The 26,475-nt window shown below is 38.4% G+C and overlaps 1 protein-coding gene across 1 annotated transcript; it reads left to right on the top strand.

Moving 5' to 3' along the window:
* Positions 1–5,463: 5,463 nt before the first annotated feature.
* Positions 5,464–5,979, top strand: LOC145796585 (uncharacterized). The gene has a single exon (XM_082881815.1). It carries the CDS (start codon positions 5,464–5,466, stop codon positions 5,977–5,979), a length of 516 nt encoding a protein of 171 aa, XP_082737941.1.
* The last annotated feature ends 20,496 nt before the right edge of the window (positions 5,980–26,475 follow it).

Genomic DNA, 26,475 nt, shown 5'->3' with positions numbered 1-26,475 from the left:
TCCAAACAGCACCTACAAAATTAGAGGAAAAGTTGGTTGTGATTTGTCAAAATGACATCTGACCATTGAAACACCATTGCTATAATTTTCGAAATAACATCTCACCCTTCAGGTTTTTAATTGCATAACAAGTTACTCATTTTATTAATAAATCATCAAATCAATTAATAGTTTTTCATGATATTATAAATAAATTTTAATTAACAATTTATGTAATTTTACTATTGTATAGAAAAATCATTAAGATTTTTTTAAAAAAAAAATTTGTTAAATAAAAATTATGACAAATGAGTATTTTTAATTTTCAAAATCACAAAAAGACAACCTATTTTAAGCAAAGTTCACAAATATATTTGTAATATACTCAAAACAAAAAATAAAATAAAATAAAATCCTACTCATTTCGCTATGATGGGATGAGAATGAGAAAGTGAGAAAAGTAGTGTAGTCATAGGAGTGGAAGGTTGATCAGAGGATGAACCTTGGACTCAATTAAAGTCATAGTACAACTCCGTATGGACTCAATTAAAGTAAGAAAAGCCTTGTGCATTTTTCATTTTGCTATGATGAGATGAGAATGGGAAAGTAAGAAAAGTTGTGTGTTCGGTCCATTGGACTCAATTAAAGTCATAGTACAACTCCGTATGGACTAGCCTAATAAATTATTTGCACTTCAAACCTGTATTAGCTTTGTGTTTGTTGTATTTTCCAACTTTAATGGAACTTTGTGGTGCTCTCTCACTCAAATTTGTAAACGAGAAAAGCAGTGTGGTCCTAGGATGTAATGGAAATGGCAATTCCACTACAAATTAGAGGATGAACTTTAATAATCAAAACCCTCCAAAAAAAAATTCTTAGAAAATGATGTAGAGTTGAAATTAATGGATGATGTAACATCCCGATTTTCAAAGATCAATTATGCGGAAATTAACCCAAGTGTGAGGTTTTAGAAAAATACCTTCATTCTTACTTAATTAATTATAAAAAGAAATCTTTTTCATTAACTATTTTCTTTACTGTTCACAAGTCCATAAAAAAACATACCATGAATGAAACTATAAACTCACTCTCTGTGTATTACATTGAATACAACGTATTCTTTTACAAACAAAATTGTCCGAAGGCTTACAATAAATAAGAGAGCATTGCTCTTTACAAAGCATAGAACTCAGCCAAAGAAATAATTAAAAAGCACTGCAGCTCATCACCACTTTATAACCATGTCAAGGTAAAACCTGTTGTTTTATCCTCAAGTCCGAAAACATTCCCTATACACATGTACAGGTAGGGGGTGAGCAAACCACTAGCTCACTGAACAATCTCATATTATATCATTAAAACACATGCGGGCCCAATCATACAGTGATACCAAACAGATATATATATATATATATATATATAAAGTCATATCATGCCATAACCTTATGATTTTATTACGTAATTCCATAAATCCAAATTTAATTAATTAACCACACTTCTTAACTTAAATAAATTAACATACTTCAATGTCAACAAGATATTCGTTTCAAAACAAATGTGACGCCAAAGTTTATAATACGAGTTATATGCATGTCTTTTCTTCAAAGCAAAAAATAGGTGGTAAATACACACGCTAGGAATCTCTTTCAAGGATAACGTTTCACGGAAATTTTGTCCACAGGAAACTGTAAATCGGCATCTACGTAAACGTAGGCTATACAAGTGCTACTATTGCCATTTTACGGAAATTTCATCCTTGGGATTGGCAACCATGTAAACATAAGCTATACAAGCACTACTATTGCCATTTCACGAAAATTTCGTCCACAGGATCAACGCCCATGTATATACGCGGTTTTTAAGACTTTCACCATGGACACACAGGTCAACTTAATTTGAAGTAACCACATGTAACGCCTAGTAAATAAATACAATAATCCATTCACAAAATTAATAAATGACAATAATGATAAAGTAATTATCTTCCATTTATTCCAATCACTTGTACAAGAGGGTGACATATGCAAATATAGATTCACAAGTCTAACCCTGAATTTATGGCATATGTTACAACAAGAGGTAAGATAAGAAAGTAAAATAGATAAATGAATGCCCTAAAGGCTTACAACTTTCCAAGACAGTGCTTGGTTACAACAAAAGTGGACTTAAGTCAAATACAGTTAAAGCCCTTGGCTTTGTACAAAAACAAATACAATAAATACACAAAAGAAGCTCTCGCTTCAAGTCCTCCCAAGCTATTGCCTTGGCAGAGGCATATTATCAGCACCTGAAATGTTTTTCCCACATAGGGTGAGCCAAAGCCCAATAAAAATAATCCAATACAGTATATGAATCTTAACAAAGGTATAAGGTGAATGCATATGTAATGCTCGTGCCAAAATATTTTACGTCTCTTTCCAAAGCCATGCAATGCCAAGTTAATATATCATGGTTCATAGATCATTTCCTTTGTACAATAGAAAATAGGGTAGTGAATCACACTCTAGGAATTTCAAGACAATACAACCTTTCCCAGAAATTTTGTTCGGAGGAAACCGTAAACTGGGACCCCATGTAAATGTAGGCTATTGTAACAACCTTGACCTGTGATTAGCCCATAAATCATGACAAAGAATGCCTAATAAGTAATTAAGATGAAATTCTACGTTAATTTCATGTGTTATATGTTATTTGCATTTATATTTGTCTGTCGTAGAAATATCTATTTGTGTTTCTATTCTATTCTGTGAATTGAAGGCCTTATGGGCCACATAATACGAAATTGACTCCATGTATGTGTTATCTGGAATTTTTAGAACATTATGGTAAATTTAATTAGAATTTGATTCAGAACCGAATAATTAGAATAAACAATGCCAATTAATTAGTCATTAATTAAACTTCTTCATCAAGCCTATATAAGGCAACTTGTTAACTTAAAGCCATTATTTGGACTTTCATTCCTCATCTTTTTAACTAAAAAACGTGAGAGAGGGAGAGAGAGAAAGAGAGAGTGGTGAAGCTTGAAACCAAGGGAGATGAAGAAGAATTGGAAGAATTTGACTTGCATGCTCAACCAACTTAGCAATTAGACCACATTGAACACCTAAGGTAAGAATTCAAGCCTTTAGTCTTGCAATTGAGTTGGTAGATTCGTGACTACAAGAGAATTGAGTAGATTAGTATGAGAATTGAACTTAGGTAGATGATTTTGAAAAAGATTCATGCATGCATGTGCATTCTAAACATTTTGAAGTTGATTTCAAGTAATTATCTCATGCATGTCATTCTTTCACCTTAGTTTTGGAAATTCATCAAGTGTTATGCCATTTTATATCTTTCGATCATGATTTGGAAGGCTGGAGTTCATGACAATTCTTGCATGTTATGTTTTGGAAGTTTCAGGTTTTGTTTTGTATAATTGGCAAAACGTTTGGGCTTGATTTTGCGAAATGGTTTGTAATTCATCATATACTATGAGTTTCTCAATGTTTTACCAAGTTTTTCTCCAAAAGGATGTGTTTTGAAGCTTTGAAATTGAGTTTTAAACTTGGGAAGAAAATCTGGAAAATTCTAGAGTTTGCACTCTCCGCTCGAGCGTTGGAGTCTGCACTTGAGCAAAGAATGCAAACTCCCTATACTTCTGCAGAGTTTGGGGGTTGGCTCGAGCATCATAACTTGCGCTCGAGCGACCACCCTTATAATTGTACCTTCGCTCGAGCGAAGAAGTCTAAGCTTGGGCGTAAAATTTATGCTCCCAGAAGTTTTACAAGATTTTGCAGACCGCTTGAGCTACCGAAATTGCGTTCAAGCGAAGACCTTATTTGCTCAGTCCTTGGCTCGAGCGGTCGTCGAGCATGAAAATCATGCAACCAGTACTTTTGCAAATTTTGCAGACTACTCGAGCGACTGATGTTACTCTTGATCGAACTACGCTATTTTTGAAAATTTAACTAAGTGTTTCAAGTTACATTTTGGCATCCTCATTGCATCCTAGGCACTCATAAGCCTTAATTAAGACATAATAATGAGGATAAAGATTAGAAACACACCAAGATAGAAAAGGAACGAGTTAAGTGCTTTTCCGAGCATGTGTTTCAATGTGCATTTGTTATGTGTTTATGTAGGTCACGCGCCATAGATTATCTGATTTGTCCATTCTACGATCAAAGCTATGTATGAGTAACAACTCTGTAATGCTATGTTTGAATAAAAGTAATTTCAGAATGATAAGATATGATTTGGTTTATGAAATGCTATTTTGTGAATCATGAATGAATGTCCAATTTTCTGGAATGTAATTGTGGCATCCTTAGCTCACAAGGCCCTCGCCTGGGGAAAACAATACCGTGGCATATGTTCATATGGCCCTCGCCCAGGAGAAACAATACCGTGCCATATGTTTATATGGCCCTTGCCCAGGGAAAGCAATACCGTGGCTTATGATCACATGGCTCTTACCCGGGGGAAACAATATCGTGGTTTATACATGGCCCTTGCCTAGGGGAAACAATACCATGGCTACTTGTGCACAAGATATAGACCTTTGGGGTCGTCGATACCAAGTATGTATATGGGTCCCAGGGCCAAGATGATATGATAGCTAACATATGTGCCACATATAAGAACTTATGACTTTTGGCTACGTATATGAATATGTATTTGTTTCTGATATGAACTTTGATTTCTGTTTGCACATCATTCATAAACCCCTTTACTCTGTTGTTATTCACTGGGCTCCAGCTCATCGTATTATTATGTATGCATGTCGGTGACTAGACATGTGATTAGGCTCAGAGTTTATTGCCTGGAGTGTGGTTCTGTTAACCAGCCACAATGCCTCCCGAGGAGGTTCTCATTTTGTATTGGTCAAGTTTTTGTGAACCATGTTAAAGTTCCTTTTTGTATTTCTTTTGCTAAGTTTTGGACAAGTCTTTTGTTTGTCTGTATGTATGAATGGTGACATGGGTATGACATCTTAATAATGTAAATTAAGTTTTAAATTTTTAATCCCATGTATGTCTACACAACTCTATGGAACTCATATTTTGTTATTTGCTTCCGCTAGACCCTTAATTTGTTTAATTTGATCAGAGGCCTTTGGTAATCCCAAGATTACTGGCCAGTTACGACACTAAACCTATGGGGGTGGGTTTGGGTCGCGACAGAGTGGTATTAGAGCACAAGTTATACCGCACACACCAGTCCATATGAGCTATAAGATGTCCTAGAAAAGAAGTAGGGACATTACATCTGCATGTGTGAGTGTGTGTTTGATTATTTAGACATACCTGCACCAAAGTGAACTAACCTGAGCATATCTGAACATGAATATTGAGGAACTGTAAAGAATTATTTGCCTGTGTTTATTAGTGCTCTATTTACCTATAGCAGATGGAAAATCCAAGAAGTGATGGTACAGCTGAATCCTCTAAGACCAGAATGAACCGAATAGAATGAATGCTTGAAACTTTAATAGAAGCAATGATGCAACAACAAAGACAACAACCTTTACGTCCTCCGCCCCCTTCGGTCCAAGCAAAACTGGTAAACAATGACATCATCATCTTGACTCAGAAATTTAACAAGATGAAGCCACCAACTTTTCTGGGTGGTATTGAGCTGCTAAAGGCCGAGACATGGATGTTAGAGACTGAAAAAGTATTTGAAGTCTTTCCCTGTTCTGAAGTCCAGAAAGTTTTGTTACCAACTTATACTTTGAAAGATAAAGCTCGACGTTGGTGGATACTTATCCGAGACACTAATGGGGTTTTAACTTGGAATAAATTCAAAGAGATCTTCTATGAGAAATACTTCCCTCAGTGTTTTCGAGATAGAAAAGTGTCTGAATTCCAAGAGCTTAAGCAAGGCAACATGTCAGTGGCCAAGTGTGAGGCCAAGTTCACTGAATTAGCCCGTTTTGCCCCACACATGGTAGATGCAGATTATAAGAAAGCTCGAAAATTAGAAGGAGGGCTAGACTTAGATGTGTTTGATTAGGTCGGTGTATTAAAACTCTCCAAATACGTTGATGTGCTTCATAGAGCTTCAATGGCTGAATCCAACTTGGCTACAATGAAACAAACGAAAGCTCTAATAATTGAATGGAAAGGCAAAAGATCTAGGTACAAGTTTAGAAAAGGCTTTTCATTTGTTACGAACAAGAAGCAAATCACGGGATTTACTAGCAGCTCAAGTTAGAGTAGTGGATCTACACCTATTTGTTCTGAATGTGGAAGAAAACATAAGGGTGTCTGTTATCGTGCACCTAGTGCTTGCTTCAAGTGTGGAAAGATTGGCCACATGATGAAAGATTTCCCACTCATAGCTGAAAATGCCAACCGTCCTATGGTAAGCTCGACTAGATCCACTGTTGCACCAAGATCTAATGCGAGAACTAATACTGGGAAAGAACCTTTGAGGCAAGGTAGAGTTTTTGCACTTGTGCTTGGCGATATATAGAATACAGAATCAGTAGTGTCAGGTATAATTCCTATCTGTGCTCAGAATGCCTATGTGTTGATGGATTTCCTAGACATTCTTTTCTATCACATGCTTTTGCCCGAAGGCTAACTAAACCATTAGAATCCATGAATTATGTTTTATTTGTATATACTCTATTTGGGGATTCTATGGACCTCATATTTTGTTATTTGTTTCCGCTAGCCCCTTAATTTGTTTAATTTGATCAAAGGCCTTTGGTAATCCTAGGATTACTGGCCGGTTATGACACCAAATCTATAGGGACGGGTTTGGGTCACGACAGCTATACAGACACTACTATTGCCATTTCACGAAAAATTTGGTTGCGAGATCGGCAACCATGTATGCACGCGGTTTTTGAAACAATTACCCTAGACACACAGGCCAACTTATTTGATGTAACAACACTCCTTCCCAGATTCACCAATTTTCTCAAAACAGTAACATTTCCTCTGTATAAGTGTGAGATAATGCTCAATGCAAATAAATGAGAAAATAGTTTCAATTCTCCTAATTCACATGCAATTTCTACAACACTCATGGCTATCCTCCATAGATAGCCTAAAAATAGATATTTCTAAATAGATAAACAATTATCGATAAAGATAAACTCTCCAAATTTTCAAGAGGTGAGTGATAATACATATCTAACTCCACCATCCTCATCAACATCAATCCAATTTCACAATTCCAATATCAATCTCATAATTTATATAAATTCAACATTTGAGGCATTTAGGACAAAATCATTTTTTTTTTTTTTTTTTTTTTAAGTCAATCCCAACATTCAAAATCAACAATGTATTCCCAACTCATTATTATTTTCCATATCAAAATCATATTCAAGGATCCATTCGAAAACCCCTTTTTTGATTTTTACCCAAAACCCTAGATTATTCCAAATCTTCCAAAAATCCCAATATTACTTAGAAATAACAAATAACGAAGTTAAAACTCATAAAAAGTGTGGAAAGTATCCCTACCTCAAGTTTTTGAAGAGGAGAGAGAGTGTAAGAAATCCAAAGACGGCAAAAATCAACTTTGCTTTGATTAGAATGAAGCCCTCGCCGAGCTCTACCTTTTTAACAAAGGGACACGAGTAAAAAACTTGATGGATCTAGGTGTATTTGTAGAGAGAGTGTGAGTTTTAAAGAGAGGGAGTCTCAACTTAGGGTTCTGAAATGTTTAGGGAGAGATGAAAAACTGATGTGAAAAGTGACTTTTACGGACTGATAGATGCGTAGACCGCTCGAGCGCAAGAAGTGTCACTTGAGTGTCCAGACACAAAAGAAATGACCACTCGAGCGCAAAAAGTTGTCGCTCGAGCGTAAAATACAAACACCTAGCAGTTTTACAAACAAAAGACCAATGCTCGAGCGCAAAAAGACCGCTCGAGTGCAAGAAGCTTCGCTTAAGCGAAGAACACCAATTCCTAGTAGTTTTGCAGAGTTACAAAAGTACTGAGAGCTCACAAAGACCGCTCGAGCGCAATAAGTGACACTCGAGTATAGGATCCAAAACATCCCAAAAGCCAAACTCAAAGACAGATAGGGGAAACAAGACATGAACAACTGTATCAGACAAAGAAACCGGATCCAAAACATCAAATGGGTCTGGTCCAAACCGGAATCACTATAATCTTTCCCCTTTAGGAATTTACCCCTTTAGAAATTTTAAACTAAATACTAAAACCATGTTTTAACCAATTACAACAATGATAATAATTCTAATTCATCACCATGACCCATCCACCGCTTATCCATTCCCATCAACATGATAAATGAGGTTTTAACACTGAATATGCAGTTCACATTTCCAAAACATATACAATGTTTATATTACATTAACATAACAAAGTTTTCAATACATGCTCAAACATCAACAAATAGGTCTGGATACTTCTCACGGACTTCTACTTCACGATTCCAAGTGGCCTTCTTAACCCGTGGTGTCGCTACAACACTTTTACCAAAGGAATTGTTTTGCCACACAAGACTTGGTCTGCAGTATCTAAGACTTTAATCGGTCTCTCCTCATACGAGGCATCCTCATCAACCTTTAACATAGTCCAATCCAACACGTGTGAAGGATCCAACTCATACTTTTGAAGAATACAGATATGAAAAATGTCATGAACCCTGGAAAATTGTGGCAGAAAGGCCAAATAATAAGCCACCTCCCCAATCTGCTCTAGGATCACAAAAAGTCCAATAAACCTAGAAGGTAACTTTCCGCTCTTCCCAAACCTCATCAAACCCTATCTAGGTGATATCTTTAAGAAAATGTGGTCTCCCACCTCAAAGGATAACGGTCTCCTCCTACAGTCGACATAGCTCTTCTGACGACTCTGAGCTGTAACCATCCTCATACGGATAAGTGAAACTTTCTCCGTCATTTCCTGGACCAATTCTGGACCCAACATAGGTACAATACCCACCTCAGCCCAACACATAGGAGATTTACATGGTCAGCCATACAAGGCCTCAAACGGTGCCATGCTAATACTCGTCTGGAAGCTATTACTGTAAGCAAACTCCACTAAGGGTAAGTGTCTCTCCCACGACCACTTAAAGTCGAGGACACAACCTCAAAGCATAACCTCAAGGATTTGAATAGTACGCTCTGATTGCCCATTGGTTTGAGGATGATAGGCAGTTCTAAACGTCAACTTAGTGCCTAAGGCATTCTGCAAGCTCTGCCACAACTGAGCCATAAAACGCAGATCTCTATCCGACACGATAGTCACAGGGACCCCATGAAGTCAAACTATGTCCCTAATGTAAAGGTCGGGTAGATAATCTACCAAGTCACTTGTGCGCATAGGTACAAAATGCGCTGACTTGGTCAATCAATAAACTACCACCCCAACGGCGTCATTATCCCGTTGAGTCCTCGGAAGACCCCAACAAAATCCATGGTGATATGCTCCCATTTCTACTCGACTATAGGCAAGGATTGCAGCAAAGCCGCTAGCTTCTGATGTTCGACCTTCACTTGTTGACAAGTAAGGCACCTCAACACAAACACGGCTACATCTTTCTTCATCCCCTTCTACCAAAACTAGCGACAAAGGTCGTGATACATCTTTGTGCCTCTGTGTGCACCGCAAGACGTGAATCGTGAAACTCTCGGAGTACTTCTTCTCGGCAAGACTCCGGCACGAAAAGACAGTCAAGATATCTAACACTCAAGTTGGAATTCACGTTCAAGCCCTTCTCTACCTTTCCATTAGAGATCTTCTCTAGGAGGGTTTCTACCTTGAGGTCACCTCTCTACCCTTCTATAACTCGGTTCACAAGTGTAGGTTGTGCAACTACCAAAAACAGAGCTGCCGACTCAACAGACTCGCCAGGATGAAAGTCAAGCTCACCAATAGCACCTAACATCTCCCATTCTCGGATGGCAATATAAGCTACACTGCTAATGGATTTCCTTCTCAAGGCATCGACCACTACATTGGCCTTCCCCGGATGATAGTGTAACTCAAAATCATAGTCTTCCATAAACTCCATCCACCTCCTCCACCTCAAATTCATATCCTTCTGCGAGAATAGATACTTCAACCTCTTATGATCAGAACATACCTCAAACTTTTCACCATAAAGGTAATGCCTCCAAATCTTCAAGGCAAAGATCACAACCACTAATTCTAAAGCATGGGTAGGATAGTTCCTCTTGTGTGTTTTCAACTGACATGAGCCATAGGCTACAACTTTTCCCTCTTGCAACAAAACACAACCCAAACCTTCTCGTGAAGCATCATAATACACCAAATAACCCAAAGCCCTCTCCGGGACTGGAACAGTGGTAATTCTAACTTTAAGCTCTTGAAATGACTTCTCACAAGTCTCACTCTACACAAATTTTATTCCCTTCTTCGTCAGTCTAGTCAACAGTGAGGCTAGCCTAGAGAAATCCTTCACAAACTGACGAAAATACCCGGCCAACCCCAAGAAACTATGGATCTCAAAAGCATTTTTAGGTTGTTCCCAATCTTGTACCACTACTATCTTGGATGAATCTATAGTTACTCCACCCTCGGATACCATATGGTCTAAGAACTTTACTTCTCTCAACTAGAATTCACATTTCCCGAACTTAGCATATAGTTTGTGGGTTCTAAGCAACTCAAGTACAACTTGCACGTGTTCCTTGTGTTCCTCCTCAGAGGGTGAGTAAATCAAGATGTCGTCAACGAAGACAACTACAAAATGATCTAGGAACTCACGTAAGATCCGATTCATCAAATCCATAAACACGGTGAGTGCATTGGTTAGCTCAAAAGGCATCACCAGCAATTCATAATGGCCATACCGCGTATGGAATGTTGTCTTCTGGATATCTTCCTCTCTTAGAGAAACAACAAGGCCCCTTCAACTGATCAAACAAATCATCTATGCGTGGCATTGGGTACTTGTTCTTAACAGTTACCCGGTTCAACTTTCTATAATCAGTACAAAGTCGCAATGCACCATCTTTCTTCTTGGCAAAGAGAGTCAGTGCTCCCCAAGGTGAACAACTAGGGAGACTAAAACCCTTATCTAGCAATTCTTGGAGTTCAATCTTCAACCCACTCAATTTGGCAAGTGCAAATCTATACGGTGCAATAGAAATTGGGTCCGTGCCAGGCACTAAGTCAATAGAGAACTCAATCTCACAATGGGGTAGTAAACTAGTGAGATCCTCAGGAAAAATTCCATGTATTCACAAACTATCATTGGCAAATCAACTCGGATTTCATCACTCACTACCCAAGAAGGTTGCACGAAGACAACTAAGCTCACTTCGACCACGCGGATCATATATCGGTGATAAAACTCTATCAACTATATCTCCTATGAAATAAAAATAGGTAAATTAAAAATACACCCCCTGAGGTTTGCTTAAAATACAGATTACCCCCCGGTGGTTTGAAAAATTACAAATACCTCCGTATTAGAATTTTTTTATTAAACAGAATTAACTAAAAAAATGAAATTACCTAAATTATTAATTGAAACATATTTTTAACGTCATTAAAAATTGATAATTGACTTGATGATTTATCAATAAAAGGGGCGATTTGTTATGAAATTAGAAACATTAGAGGGGAAATGTAATTTTCAAAACCATAGGGGGCGATTTGTATTTTAATCAAACCTCATGGGGTGTATTTGTAATTTACCCAATAAAAACAATCACCACTCAAGATACATGTAGTAACCCTCTAACAATAACAATCTATGACAGCTCGATACAATGACAACCAGTCCATACCCAATATAGCATCAAAACTCGACACGTCAATCAACACAAATGCAAAAGGAAGTCCGCGACTGGCAACCTCTATCTCACAACCCCAACACCCCTGTTCCAAAACAATCACACCACCAACGGGTGACTCTACACTGAGTGGTGCAGCTGGTTTCTCATGCTCCTTGGAGGGGTTTAGCCTCCTCGGATATGATAGCCCTACAGTTCGGATTCCTATGGTTCTGAATTTAGTTTCACAAGTGCAATGTGAAACAGAAAAAAAAAATGAGAGTCCAAATCTGGAAAATCTTTGGAAGATCAATTTACAATTAGAAATGCCAAAAATGGACTACATTGCCAAATTTCAGAGTCGCTACCAAAATATTTTTAGAAAATTTAGGAAACCCATGACTCATGCCAAAGGCCACTTGTCTATCATCACCAAAGTGTCTCGATTCGGGAACTGAGGTATGAGAGGGAAATGTCATGAATTAAGCACCCCACTCACCTAATCAAAGATTGGCCTCTACTAATCTTGATGTGATTTTACATATAGTATATGCTCTTGTTCTGATTGATTATGGTAACTTACTATGTGAGGCACGTAAGTATAGACTATTTCACTTGTTTTGGAATTCTTTGATTTCATGCTTTGTTTGAAAAGAGTTTTTGAATATACGCCACTTGGAAAAGTAAACTCATATATACATTAATCAAATCATCCCAAGTCAAGTGAACTAGCCTCCATCCACTAGCATTCAAACAAGTATATCAAATAAACACTTAGCCTCATGGTAAATATGTTTGATATGGAAACACTAACATACATGCAATATGCTAAAGCAAAAATGCTCACCTAGTACTCAACCAAGGCAAGCCAACATAGAAGAAATAGTTAGAAAAATGCATGCTCTTATATGCAAATGGCTTATGTAACGCATACAAAATGCAACTACTAGGTTTGGTTTATTAACATGACATATGGCTCAAATCAAAGCATGCGGTTAGCACACGTATTCAAGTAAGTAAGAAATGACAACAATTTTAGAATGATGAGCCGAACCCGATGCTTGCAAAAAATGGTTATTTTACACGTGGTAATGATATGAAACAAAAACATGAATGCAACCATTGTAAGCAAATAAATAAAAGAGAAAAATGAATAGGGTTGGAAGACATACACAACACTTACAAGTGTTTACAATTTGCCCTCGCATAAGAGGGTCTGAATGAATGTCCTAATTAAACTAATCATTACAACATTAAATGAACTAAATTAACTAACTATTACAAATTCAAATGAATCAACTAAAGAATTACAATACACTAATTATTAAATCACTAATTAATGGAACGGGAGATGAGGAGCCGAGCGCACACAAATGAGAACATCCTCCTGGAAATCTCTCTGTTTACTGCCAGATTCTATTTTGTTTTGCAGTCAGAAAATTAATCTGTTTTTGCCTCAGCTTCTGCTATGTTCTGCCATAAAAACAACACTGCCTGTACATACAAAATGTGACCAGCCGACCACTGTTTTTGGGTTCTTCCTTGCTGCCATAGAATAAAAAACAGAGCAAAAACAGAGTGTTTCCAGGAGATGTTTGTCCTCTCTACCTCTCCCTATCATGAAACTAATCAAGGGAGCAGTACACTCAATTCACTGATCATCAATTATTGCAAAGTTGTTGCACAATGATCTATGAACTGATAAGACAAAAAAAATCAATGAATGAAAATTAAAGACCAACAACACCTCTTCCCTATCATGGAGTTACTTCAAGAGAAGTGGTAGACATTGATTCTTGAATCATTAAGCATCACTCCAAAGTATGTAATGATTCAAGACTTAATAGGTTCAATATAACGTTCGATTGAACCCAACTCAATTTTGTTACTTTTTTTTTTTTTTTTTTACCTCTTTTGATCCAATTTTAACCTCTTTTACATTACCTTGCCATTCGATATTCATTTTTGTCCCAAGTGATGACTACATCCACTAAGCGCAAAAATGCAATAAAGGGAAGTGTCAAACAAGCGGTTGTGCTTAACATGAGAGATTGTAATGCCTTAGTAATGAACCTACAAAGAGATTAAACCATTAAGCATGGACATGCCTTGAGCAACAAACTAGTGTTTAAGACAACTCGTAATCAAAGAAAGCAAAAGAAAAGAGGCAAGATGATGATGACAGATGTGAATATTTACATGGAAATTATGTAAAGAAAGCCATAAACTCAAATAGATTGGTGTCTATGGCCTAAACCACCAAATGTTTGAGGACTTACATCAATATAAGCATGGTATTCAAAGCATAAACTAAGTAAACAATTAAAATAGTCCTAAAATAGCAAAAATAGTGCTAGGATCATGTTGAAAAGCTAGTAAAAGTAAACCAAGAGAGAGAGAGAGAGAGAGAGAGAGAGAGAGAGAGTAAAGCTAGTAAGCAAGCCAAAGGAATGGTGGCCAACCCCTCAAATTTTTTAATCTTAAAACCACATGTTTTAGCCTCTGAAAACTCTGAAAATCAGTAGCTAAAAGTGAAGAAACAAGTGAGAAACACAAGGATATAAGCTATGGAATAAGGTTCAAGAAAGGGTGATTAACCCCTCTACCTTCGATTGCTTTTAAATCACAAGTTTTAGCCCACAAAACTAGTCCAAAACAATGTGAAAAACTGTAAGAAAAGAGTAGGAAAGAGTAATGTAGAGATCACAAAAGATATACCTCTTAAAGAAAGGATGTTCTTTGGTTCACAAACCACAAAGTGATCACCCTCAAGAACTGAAATTTTAGCTCAATAATCTTAGCAACAAGCCTCAAAAAATTTGGTTTAGGAAGTGTATGTATGGTGTATGTATAGTGCAAGATAGAAAGGGAGATTATTTGGCAAGTTTTGAGCACTTAGCAAAATTTTCTAACCTAAAACCATGAGGAATGGTCATCTATTTATAGAAAAAAAAGGTTCCTCTGTCAAAAATATATGTATTGAGCTAGCTGGTGCAAGGCATGCAAATGAGGGGGGATAATGTAATAACCCGACCCTCGTACATGTTCTTTATTATATTTTCGGATCCTATTTTGTGATTTTGAATGCTTACTGTGGAATCCTATGGGGAATTTAAATTAAGTAAGTAAACCATATGATTAAGAATGTCTATCTGTTCAACAAGAAAAATATATGTTACATCTCTAAGTTAAAAGCAGAAATTGGAAGCCTTAGGGTCTTAATTAACTGAAATTGAGTATATATACATGATCAACATAATTTTTAAGTAATATTAAGCATGTTTATGAAATTTCAATTTAGGATGATTAAACTGAATGATTTTTGTTTTATTCCCCTATGATATGCTTATATATAAGTATATATTCATGTGCATATATGTTGGGCTTAGAAGAGTTTCTTCAAGCTATTTCCTAAGAGGGAAAGGATGAGAGAGAGAGTGGAGGTTTGAGAGGAATTCAACAAGGAGAAGGTAGAGAATCTAAGGAGCTCAAGCTTAAGGTAAATCTAATCATTTTCTAAAACCTTTCTCTTAGCTTTGAGTAAGATTTCCCCCTTGGTTATGGTATTTGAAGATGGTAATTATAACCTTGTGTATGTGTAGAAGTTAACGGGCAAAATACTCTTACTTGGTTGTTTGATGCACTTTGAATTAACCATGGAGAAGTTGTATTTAGCTTTTAATTTGAATTCAAGTATGTGGATATATGTTTATGGATGTGTAAAGTTAGAATTCTCATGGACATGTGTATGTTGTGAGCCTAAGAATGATGAACTAAATTAGATTGATGTAATTGCCATCATCTTGACATGATTTTGGACCATGTATTATCAAGTAAGAATGCTAATTTGAGCCTTGTAAATATGTGCCAAAAGGAGGGATTTTGTAAGAATTTTCGGACATTTTTTAGCAGAATCGCCGCACGTGCGGGGGTCATGGCCGCACGTACGGGAGGTGCTGCCGCACGTGCGGGAGTCATGGCCGCACGTGCGGGAAATGGTGAAAAACAGGGGCTTGGCCACTGTCTAAAAGGCACGTGCGGGGCATTTTGCCGCACGTGTGGGAGAGCTTGCCGCACGTGCGGCCCATGCTGAAAAATACTGTTTGCTCCGTTTTGCGTGTAGAACCCTCTAATGTTGTCGGAATATGTATTTGATGCCTTTTAATATGTATAAATTCCTTCGAAGTAAAACAAAACAGAAAGTAATTTGATATGAAAAGGAAACTAAATTGTAAGGGTTGAATGTGTGCAGGGCACACTCCGGGAGGAACAAGCACATCATCGCAACACTGTGAGTAGTAGTATCATTATCTTCTTTACATATGACTAATGATTTTCATTAGCATTTCGTTTACGCGACTATGTTAATGTCTCAAGTACGCAACTGTGATTAATGTTTCAAGTATGTATGTTAATGCTCAACTATGTTCCAAGTATGTAAAGAATGAAATGGGAAAGATAAAATACCTTTGTTCTATAAGACTCTGGGCCTATGGCCATTCAATATAAGTTATCATGATATGAAACAAAGTGCTACACAAAACTAAGTGCTACGACGTGAGCCACCTCTAGAATCCGTGTGAGACACCTCTTGAGTTCGTATAAGTATGGTTTCAAGGGCTTCAATGCCAACAAGTTACAAGGGCCTTGTGCCACACGTTTCAAGGGCCTTAGCGCCATATGTTACAAGGGCTTTGTGCCACCATGTTTAAGGGCCTTGTGCCACTATGTTCAAGGGCATTACGCCACCATGTTCAAGGGCTTCAAGCCATTATGATTTAAGAATGTGATATGACAAGCTGCTATGTTCAAGATTGGGCCTAAGGCCGTTATAAGATGAATACAGAATCAGGCTAACCTTGTAATTTCTGCACTTCCATATGTATTGATATATGTCATGTTTCAAGTTGAGCACTGTTTCATTTATGTATTACTATTCACTGAGCCCGGCTCACTTTCTGTTATGTCTGTTTCTGTAGGGAACCAACCAGGTGGTCAATCCTAACCTATGACGCCCGGTTTCTTTTGTCAAACTTCGTGTATCCAAGCACTCACAAGGCCACTTATTTTGTGAAGTTTATTAAGATAATTAGCTTACTTCTTGGCTATCCTTACAAGGTTGAATGTATATAACTTCAACAGTTTTTTTTGTTACATGCCCGATTATAGGGCCGGGTCTGTATATGTGTTTGTGTATAAATACTGCTAAGGAATATTTTTTTGGACTCTATCAATCTATTATGGTGCATGTAATGTATGAGATCCTGGCATGTTAGAAATAGCTCAATGGAGTTTGTTGGTTTTGTATTCTTCTAATATTTTGTGCTTCCGTTAAGGCCCCATATGCTAGATATACCAGGTTATATGTCTGTTTCTGAATGGGTCATGCCCGAACTTTTAGGGACAAGTTTGGGATGTGACAGATAACTAGTAGTAAATATCTGTCTATTGCTGGATATGGCCGGCTGGCCATGAAGAAGGACGGTTGGCTAATAAAATTGGCCTGCCAGCCACTTTTTGGCCAGCAGACCTCTGATTGGTCAAGCTGGAAAAAATTAAGTTTTGGTCCAAAAGGGATGCAAGGTTTAGGCTTTAAAGCTTGAAAATCGACGCCTTTTGCTAAGGAAATTGAATATTGTACAAGATAACAATTCATCACTGAGTGTTCACCGTGAGGCATCCAAGTCTTAAGGGCGGTTAAAAATGGGGTGTCTAAAGTTGCCCCTCTTTGACAGAGCTTGAAGCCATGAAATGACATGAGTGAATGTCAAAGTCCGAAGATGACCCATTTTGACAAGGCATCAAGACTTGGGCAAGCAATCAAAATGGAAATGCAATTGGTTGAACTAGAAAGTTACCTACATATCCCTTTGCAGGGAATCAAACTAGCGTAGTTCATGGACAAAATGCAAATGATATGCACAAAGAATATACTTGAAAATTAGACTTACACGCTTCGCGAAGCCGGTGATTTTGAAAATCCATGATCATGCAGGACAATGCAATAAGCAATAATCAAGATGATAGCATATAAATGAAAGCTTATATCAACAAATCTAACCATGCTTCACACGAAAAGGAGTTAGTAAGCAACAATTCCCAAACACGTTTCGCGTGAAATGAGGGAAAGACGGTGCAACCAACTGACATATCTCTCTGTATTTCATACAGAGAGAGAAGGTTGTAACCAGGCAAGGAAACATCCTAACGTGTTTCACGCGAAATGACGGAAGGGTAGTGTAACCAACAGACGTATCTCTCTGTGTTTCATACAATGAGAGGGAAGGTTTTAACCGAGCAAGGCAACATCCTAGTGTGTTTCACGTGAAAGGACGGAAGGTTAGTGTAACCAACATATGTATCTCTTTGTATTTCATACAGAGAGAGGGAAGGTTTTAATTTAGGTGACGAGAAAGGTTGTGTAACCAGCAGGCATATCTCTCCGTATTTCATATAGAGAGAGGGAAGGTTTAACCGAAGTGATGAGAAAGGTGGTGTAACCAACAGGCATATCTCTTCGTATTTCATACAGAGCGAGGAAAGATTTTAACCGAAGAGGAACAAGAGGGGTGTAACCAATAGGCGTAAATCTTTGTAATTTATACAGAGAGAGGAAAGGTTTTACCCGAGAGAAAAGGATGCGAGCCAATCTACATTTCATGCAGAGAAGAGATGAGACAAAAGGTACAAGACAAACTATGCCTCGTGCAGAAAGGAAAATCATATCATCGCACATTTTGCATTTATTTGCATCTTGTGTTATTTTGTATCTTTTATCCTTTTGCGCTGAGTAGCATTTAGGATCGTTGTCCCCCGGGGCTATCTCAGGATGCGTAGAACACGCGCCTGAATGGTTTTCTTTGGACCTCTTCTCACGATTTCAACGTGGTTAGAGTGTCCCTTTCCTCACACGATTTCAGCGTGTTTGGAATTTATCTCAAGATGTGTGGAACGTGCTCCTGACGGCTTTTCTTTAGACCTTTTCTCACGATTTCAGTGTGGTTAGAGTGTCTCTTTCCTCACACGATTTCAGCGTGTTTGGAATTTATCTCAAGATTCGTGGAACGCGTTCCTGAGGACTTTTCTTTCAACCTCTTCTCACGATTTTAGCGTGGTTAGAGTGTTCTTTTCCTTAAACGATTTCAGTGTGTTTGAAATTTATCTCAGGACGCGTGGGATGCGCTCCTAATTGGCTTTTCTTAGGACCTCTTCTCACGATTTTAGCGTGGTTATAGTGTTCCATTCCTCACACGATTTCAGTGTGTTTGGAATTTATCTCAGGTTGTGTTGAACGCGCCATTGAGTGGTTGTTTTCGGACCTCTTCTCACGATTTCAGCGTGGTTAGAGTGTTCTTTTCCTCACACGATTTCAGTGTGTTTGGAATTTATCTCAGGACACGTGTGACACATTCTTAATTGGTTTTTCTTTTAACTTCTTCTCACGATTTTAGCGTGGTTAGAGTGTCTCTTTCCTCACACGATTTTAGCACGTTTGGAATTTATCTCAAGACGCGTGGAATGCGCCCCTGATTGACTTTTTTTTGGACCTCTTCTCATAATTTCAGCATGGTTTGAGTGTCCTCTTCCTCACACGATTTCAGCATGTTTGGGATTTGTTCTTTCTTCTCTCACGATTCCAGGGTGATTGGAGTATGTCACACTATTCATCTACTACATTGTCCATGGCATTCATTGCAGCATACCGTCCTTTCCATGTTAAGCTTAGTTTTGCATGTGCCTATACTTTTCTTGTTAAAACATAGTTCTGCATGTGTACGCGCCTATTCTGCACGAATTGTGGTCTGAGGGTTTCGGCACTTTTTCTGTGTTAAACGTGGTTTGTTTTGTGTCCATACCTTTTGTAGGTAAAATGTGGTTCGGCTTGCGCCTTATTCACTGCATCCATTGCATCGTACTTTGTTTTGTTGCATTCAGCATTTAGGATCATCATCTTTCCTCAGTAGATCATTCCTCATTTATATCATACCACTCAATTATTTGTACTCTTTCTCTTTCTACGAAACACATAGTTCTGCATGTGCACACACCTATTCCGCAAGAATTGTGGTTTAAGGGTTCCAGCACATTTTCTATGTTAAACGCAGTTTGATGTTGCATCTCCATCCCTTTATGATATTTGTGTGTTTTGTACTGCTTGTGGTTTGATTATTTCATTACATTTTATATCATTTTAACTGCTTTGCATCTTGCATATCATTTGCATCCTGCCCCTGAACTACGCTGGTTTGATTCCTTACAAAGGGATATATTGGCAACCCTCAGGTTCAACCAACTGCATCTGCATTTTGTTTGTTTGCCCAAGTCTTACGGCCTTGTCAAAATGGGTCATCTTTGGGCTTTGACATTCACTTATGTCATTTCATGACTTCGAGCTCTGTCAAAGAGGGGCAACTAGAGACACCCCATTTTTGACCGCCCTTAAGACTTGGGCGCCACTGATTGATCACTCGATGATGAAAGTTGTGCTATGCAAACTTTTGATTTTTTCAGCAAGAAGAGCTTCTAAATCCAAACCTTGCACCCCATTTTGGACCGAAATGATTTTGACCAAAATCATTTAGACCTTAAAACCCTCTTTTTCAAAAAAAAAAAAAAAAAATTTCCCCAAAAGTTTCTACGATGTTCTGAGGCTCGCATTTTGTTAAAAATTGCACTATTCGGTAAACCGAGAAAGGACAAAGTGGAAATAAATGGAAGAGAGGTGAACTCTTTCAAAAATAGTTTAAAACATCTTATTTGGAGGTTTGGATTTGAAAAAAATTGGAGGAGAGGGAAGAAACCTAGTTGGGAAAGGAGTTGGGCATAAATCGTTAAGAGAGAATCGGGCAGCCTTCACTAAATTACGTCTATCCTTTTGTACATTTGGACTTAAGTTATGAGGCCACCACCATTGGAAATTGGACTTTCGGGGCTTCATTTTACACTCAAGAATCTTCTAAAGCCATGTCCGGATGAGGGAGATATGGCTGGTTGAAGTTAGGAATCAATCCGGTTAAGCCAAAACTGAGCGACCTTCACTAAAATAGGTATATCTCTTAGGACACTTAGAATTTTGATATTAGGCCACTTTCATTGGAAAGTAGACTTCTGGAGCTTCAATTTAGGATCAAGAATGACCTGCAAAGAAGTTTGGATAAAGGAGTTTATGCCCATTTGAAGTTGGGCCTGGAAGCAGATTTTTGGTGGCCGACCGGCCACCATTGACAGCCAACCGGCCACCACTGAAACTTGTTGGCCAATGATGAAAAAGCTAGATCCTTTTGTGCCAGCTGTCCCCCGAAAGCTCCAGCTGTCCAGGGCTTGATATTTTCGACCAAAGAGGCTGTTTTTCTATATATAAAAGGCCACTCTTCTTGTTTTCAAGGTTAGAAAACATTAGGGGTGAAGAAATATTTTTAAAAAAATCATCTCTCTCTCTACAATTCTCTCTCTCTTTTGCAAATTGCATTGCCTATTCCCAAATACACCAAAGCAAACCTAGAGAGCTTCTTGCTGAAGTAATTTGAGCTTGGATTTGAGCTCTTGAAGCACTTGAGAGTATGGAAATTGGTGGTTTATGGCTTAAACGTTCACTCCTCTCCAAGAGGTATACTTTCTCTTGCCTTTGTACCATCTTTACACCATTTGTTTTCCATCTTTTCTTGCTTTTTTAAGCTCTTTACAACCTATTTTTATGGGCTGAAGCTTGTGGTTTAAGACTCTTAAAGGTAGAGGGGATAATCACCCTTCTTTAAGCCTTGCTTTGTAAGCCTTTCCACTTGTGTTTCCCATTCTTTCATCAATTTTTTTTGAGCTTTTTACCACTGATTTTCAAAGGTTTTTAGAGGCTAAAAAAGTGGTTTTGAAGTCCCAATAATGGAGGGGTTAGCCATCCCTCTTTTGGCTTGTTTACTAGCTCAAAAGCTCCATGTTTTAGCTTATTGTTTTAGCTACTTTTATCTTCATTCCAGCATGTTTTCAAACTAATTTTGGGCTATAAAAACTCTATGTTTTTGGGCTAAAGCTTGGGTCCTAAGGCCATTAAAGGTTGAGGGGTTGATAGCCCTTCTTTATACCTTGTTTTGGAGGCCTTTGCCCTTGTGTTTCTTACCCTTGCATCATCTTTTTCAGAGCTTTTAAACACTAAATTTTAGAGATTTTTCAGTGGCAAAAACCTTATTTTGAAGTCCAAAATTGGAGGGGTTAGCCTCCCCTCCTTGCGTCTTGTTTGCATGCTTAGTTAGCTTCATAGGTTAGCATATTTTTCTAGCTTAACTTAGCTTAATTCCAGCATGTTTTTGCTTCTGAAATAGCCTGCTTTGGCTTTGTTTTGTGCTGATTAGTTCATTTGAGTCATGTTTTGCATAGCTATAGTGTTAATTCTTCACTAGTTTAGTGTTTTAAGGCTTTAAGCATCATTGGTGTGAGTTGGTTTCATGTTTTTAGTGCTTTTATCACTCATTCCAACACTTAATCATCTCTATAATCTCCCTCATTTCTTCACTTCTTCATTTGCTTTGAGGGTTGTTTCAACCTTAGGGTTGTTTCAACCTTAGGGTTGTTTAAGCTTGAGGTTGAGGCTCATCCTTAATGGTTTAATCCTCCTTTGAGGGTTCATTTCCAACGGCATGAAGCTTCTCCCATGCCTGAAACTACTCCTTGGTTGACACTTCTTTCACTTTAGAAGACCCTCACCAATGGACTAATTGACTAAAGAATGGTTTGGTAATTAAAATGAGTAAACAAAATTGGCAAATAAAAGTGTGCAAGATAAGCATTCTTTGTGTTGCATTGCATGTGTTCAAATCGGACGTTAATTTGAACACAAGAAAAACGGGACATTTTATACTCAAAGTGATGAAATGTATCATTTTCCTAGGTCACCATTGCCCTTGATCATGCATGATAGGGTGGTGGTGATTTTGGTCTTGTTTGTGCATTTATTGAAGTTGTACAAACCTGGTCCCTTAGCCATCATGCACGGAAATTGCTTGATTGATGGTTTGAGGGCCAAGAGTTTCTCTCCCATGAGTTTGTGTGATGATAAGGAGGGTAAACAGTAGAAACAACCTATGATAATACACTGTTTTGCTGTGTTTTGCTCACTGTTACAGCATGGAAGTGTGAACCAGCAGTGGCCGACAGCCACCATCAATGGCCAACCGGCCACCAACGGTAGTAGATCGGCCACCATTGGTAGCCGACCGGCCCCTTGTCCCTCTTGTTGGCCATCGTTGATTTTTGCACAATGTGTTGGTAAGATGAAGCAAAGGTGTTTTGGAAGTTGGTAGAATTTTCAGTGATCATATGTGCAAACAGAGGCTGCAGCAGCAAAACAATGGCTTTTTTGGGTGAAAGATCAACCATGCATGCATTTCTCATTTCTCGGGATTAGCTAGTTAGTTTAATTAGTGTTAGATCAAGCATGTGTTGTAATTAGTTAGTTGTAACTAATTAATTGTTTTCAATAATTTGTTAGTTTAACTAGTTATTCGTTTTCGGTTTGTTATAATTAATTAGCTAGAATAGTTTATTAGTTTCGGTTTGTAATAATTAGTTAGCTTAATTAGCGTAGCTAGTTGGTTAACTTATTTATTCGGACCCTCCTTCGCGAGGGCATAATATTGTAATAAGTGTGCATGCGCGTGTGTATGTCTTTCAACCTCACGTCTTTCTCCCTTTTATTTAATCACTTTTGATGGTTAGATTAGGGTCATATTTTGATTAGCATATCGTATGCTTGCATCCATTCATTTGTCTTGCATGCACCAAGGCTCGGCGCATCATTCAAACTACATTGTTATTTCAATATCTTCTTTGAATACGTGTTTAACAACATGTTATTGAAAAAGATTCATATGCCATATTAGTAGCCGAGCCTATTAATTGCATTATTGCATTAGACATCTTGTATAGTTAGGATCATGCATCTTTCTAACTAGTTTTTGTTTTGGCTTGGGGTACTCGGTGAGTTTTTACGTTTTAGCATACTTGCATGAATGTGAATGTTTCCATGGTTAGCATGCTTGCCATGAGGCTATGTGCTTAAATGCTAAACTACTTGAATGCATGTGGATGAAGGTTTGTTGTTTGAATTGGAACGATTCAACAAATGCGTGTTTTAAGCCCACTTTGTTGAGTGGCAAATCATGTTTTAAGCCCACTATGTTTGGTGGCAAATCCGCATCTTTAAGTCCACTTGAGGGTGACAAATTCAAACCATTTTCGCAAACAAACATGAGTTGAGTTGTTCCAAGTCTTACAAACTAGTCCATACTTGCTTATGCCCGTCACATAGTAAAGCTAGTGTAATAACCGGACCAAGAGCACATAATGTTTATAAAAATCATATCATGATTAGTAGAGGTCGATCTTTGATCAGGCGAGCGGGGGTGCTCATTTCAAGGCCTTCCCCTCACATACCCGAGTTCCCGAGCCGAGGCAACTTTGGTGATGACGGACACGTGGCCTTTGGCACGAGTCAAGGTTTCCTAAATTTCCCCAAAGATAAAATATTTAGGTAGCGACTATGTATCTCGCAAAGCAGTCCAATTTTGACATTATTTGATTTAAAATCGATTTTCCAAAAAAAAGTTTGCCAGATTTGAACTCTTTGGTGTTTATCAGTTTTACGTTACATTTGTGAACGTAGATTCAGAACCGCGGGAGTCCAAACTGTGAGGCCTTCTTTTCAAACCCTTCAGGGCGTAAAAAAAAGTGAGTCCACAATAGGGACATGCCAAATCACACTCGTGTCACAAGGGTGATATAATGAAAAGCACGATGTGCATGGATGCAACATAATTGCAATATAATTGTTGTAATTGATGCGAGATACAATATGATGCATATTCCATAACATATAACATAATTGAAAAGATAAACAAAAAGTGCTATTTTGAAAACACCTCATAAAGATCTCCGACTTACAGTTCAGAGGTCCTCAAATGTTTAAAAAGGATACAACTTGCTCAAGCTATCTGGGCACTTTCCCACTTCAGAGAAATAACGGACTTGAAAAAGTGCACCCGAAATCACATTTTGGAATTTTGTGAATCCAAAACAAACCCCAATTCTTCACTTTAGAATGAATAAAGGACACTCCATACGTAGATTGGGCAAGACCACAAAAAAAATCATCCTTGGACCACTTGAAAGGTCGGCCGACCAAAATAATTGGACAGCTGGCCACCCGATCAATTTCGGGGCAGATTTGGCATTTTACAATTGTGGCTCATTAAAACAAGATCTAAGCCTCATTTTCTCATACCTTTACATCCTAAAACTTTCTCCCTCTCTCTCTCTCCCTCTCTCTTTAGGTGTTCTTTCTCCCCCGATTTGCCTTTTATTCGCGTTACCCAATGCTCCATACAAACTTTATTCACAAAACACTCGTAGTCCTCTACACTTTGAACTGATTGGATTTTGTTTTGGTTGAGTGTTTGGGCTTTTCATTGTTTTGGGCTCATTTCCCATGAGTTTTCCTTGGTTTCCGTGCACTCTCTCGACTTTTGATTTTTTTCTCTTTTTCTCTCTCCTAGGGTTTGACTTTTGGGTTTTTGACCCTTTTTTTCCCCTCATTTTCCATCATTTCCACTCAGCACCCACTATATTTCTCATGGTGGATAACATTCCACATGACGATGCCCCTCTTGAGGTGTAAGTGCTAGATGAGGCTGTCGGAGAGGTGGTGGACATCGCCGCAAACATCGCAGCAAAGGAGATTTACTCTCTGGGGCCTGAGCCTGAGTTCCTACCGTTGGGGGTAAGACCTTTCGACCCCACCACCTACCAGCCACGAACACATGCAATGGCCCCCGGTGGCATGTTATTCTTTGAGGACTTCACCATGGGCATGCCTGAGGATTTCCTTTTTGAGGGAGTGTGCCTCTCACCTCTCCCATGACGCCGCTGAGGTAAGAAACTTTTCTTCTCATGTGTAGTTTTCTTGTTTTGATATCTCATTATAATCGTTCACTTTGTTACGCATCTGATATATTCTCATATTATTTCATCACAGGGCGATGCTCTCGCATGGAGAGGGTATGAAGCAATAACGATGAGGGACTGGTATCAGGAGCTCCCTGCTTGAGTCCGAGAGCTAGTTGATGAGGTGGGCTTTGGCCTATTTTGCTCTGGGCTTGCACGTCTCTAGGCCAATCTGGCCTTGCTTGGTGTTTTGGTGGAAAAATGGTGGGACACCACCAACTCCTTCCACTTCTTATCCACCAAGGAGATGATAATGACCCCTTACAATTTTTCCATGATCACTGGGCTACGGGTAGGGAGCGATCCTATCCCCTTTGATATATATATGGGCCAGTGAGAGGTGGCCTGGATTCATCTGCTTAGGGCGCACCCTCCTCTAGACAAACCAACTATGGTGAGGTACGTCTGGTTCTACGACCACTTTCACGGGAGCCAGCTCGAGACTCAGGAGGAGGTTGAGCAGTACACCCAGGGCTTCCTGAAATATCTTCTTGGTACCACCTTGTTTGCGAATAGGTGGAATACCATAGACCTGTACGTACTCAACGCTCTAGTGGTCTTGACCCGGGTCTGGTTCTATGACTAGGGTAGTACTGGCCTCGTCACCCTATATGGATACATGAGCTCCAGTTCCCGTAAGAAGGGAACAAGGTTGGCAGCTATTGGAGAGCCTGGGAGGTACACACTGCACTTTCACTTTCAAATTCTATTTGTACATTGCTTTTTGCTTTGCACTTTCTATCTTTATCTCTTAGCACATTATGCTTTCTACTTTGCACTTTT

The sequence above is a fragment of the Camellia sinensis genome, chromosome 1, assembly GCF_055761805.1.
Source record: "Camellia sinensis isolate YWXY chromosome 1, ASM5576180v1, whole genome shotgun sequence".
Classification (NCBI taxonomy): domain Eukaryota; kingdom Viridiplantae; phylum Streptophyta; class Magnoliopsida; order Ericales; family Theaceae; genus Camellia; species Camellia sinensis.
This window is presented reverse-complemented; position numbering and strand designations above follow the sequence as displayed.

What these genes read in the sequence shown, in the direction of transcription:
- LOC145796585 (XM_082881815.1), top strand. Translation starts at nt 5,464, where the DNA reads ATGATGCAACAACAAAGACAACAACCTTTACGTCCTCCGCCCCCTTCG.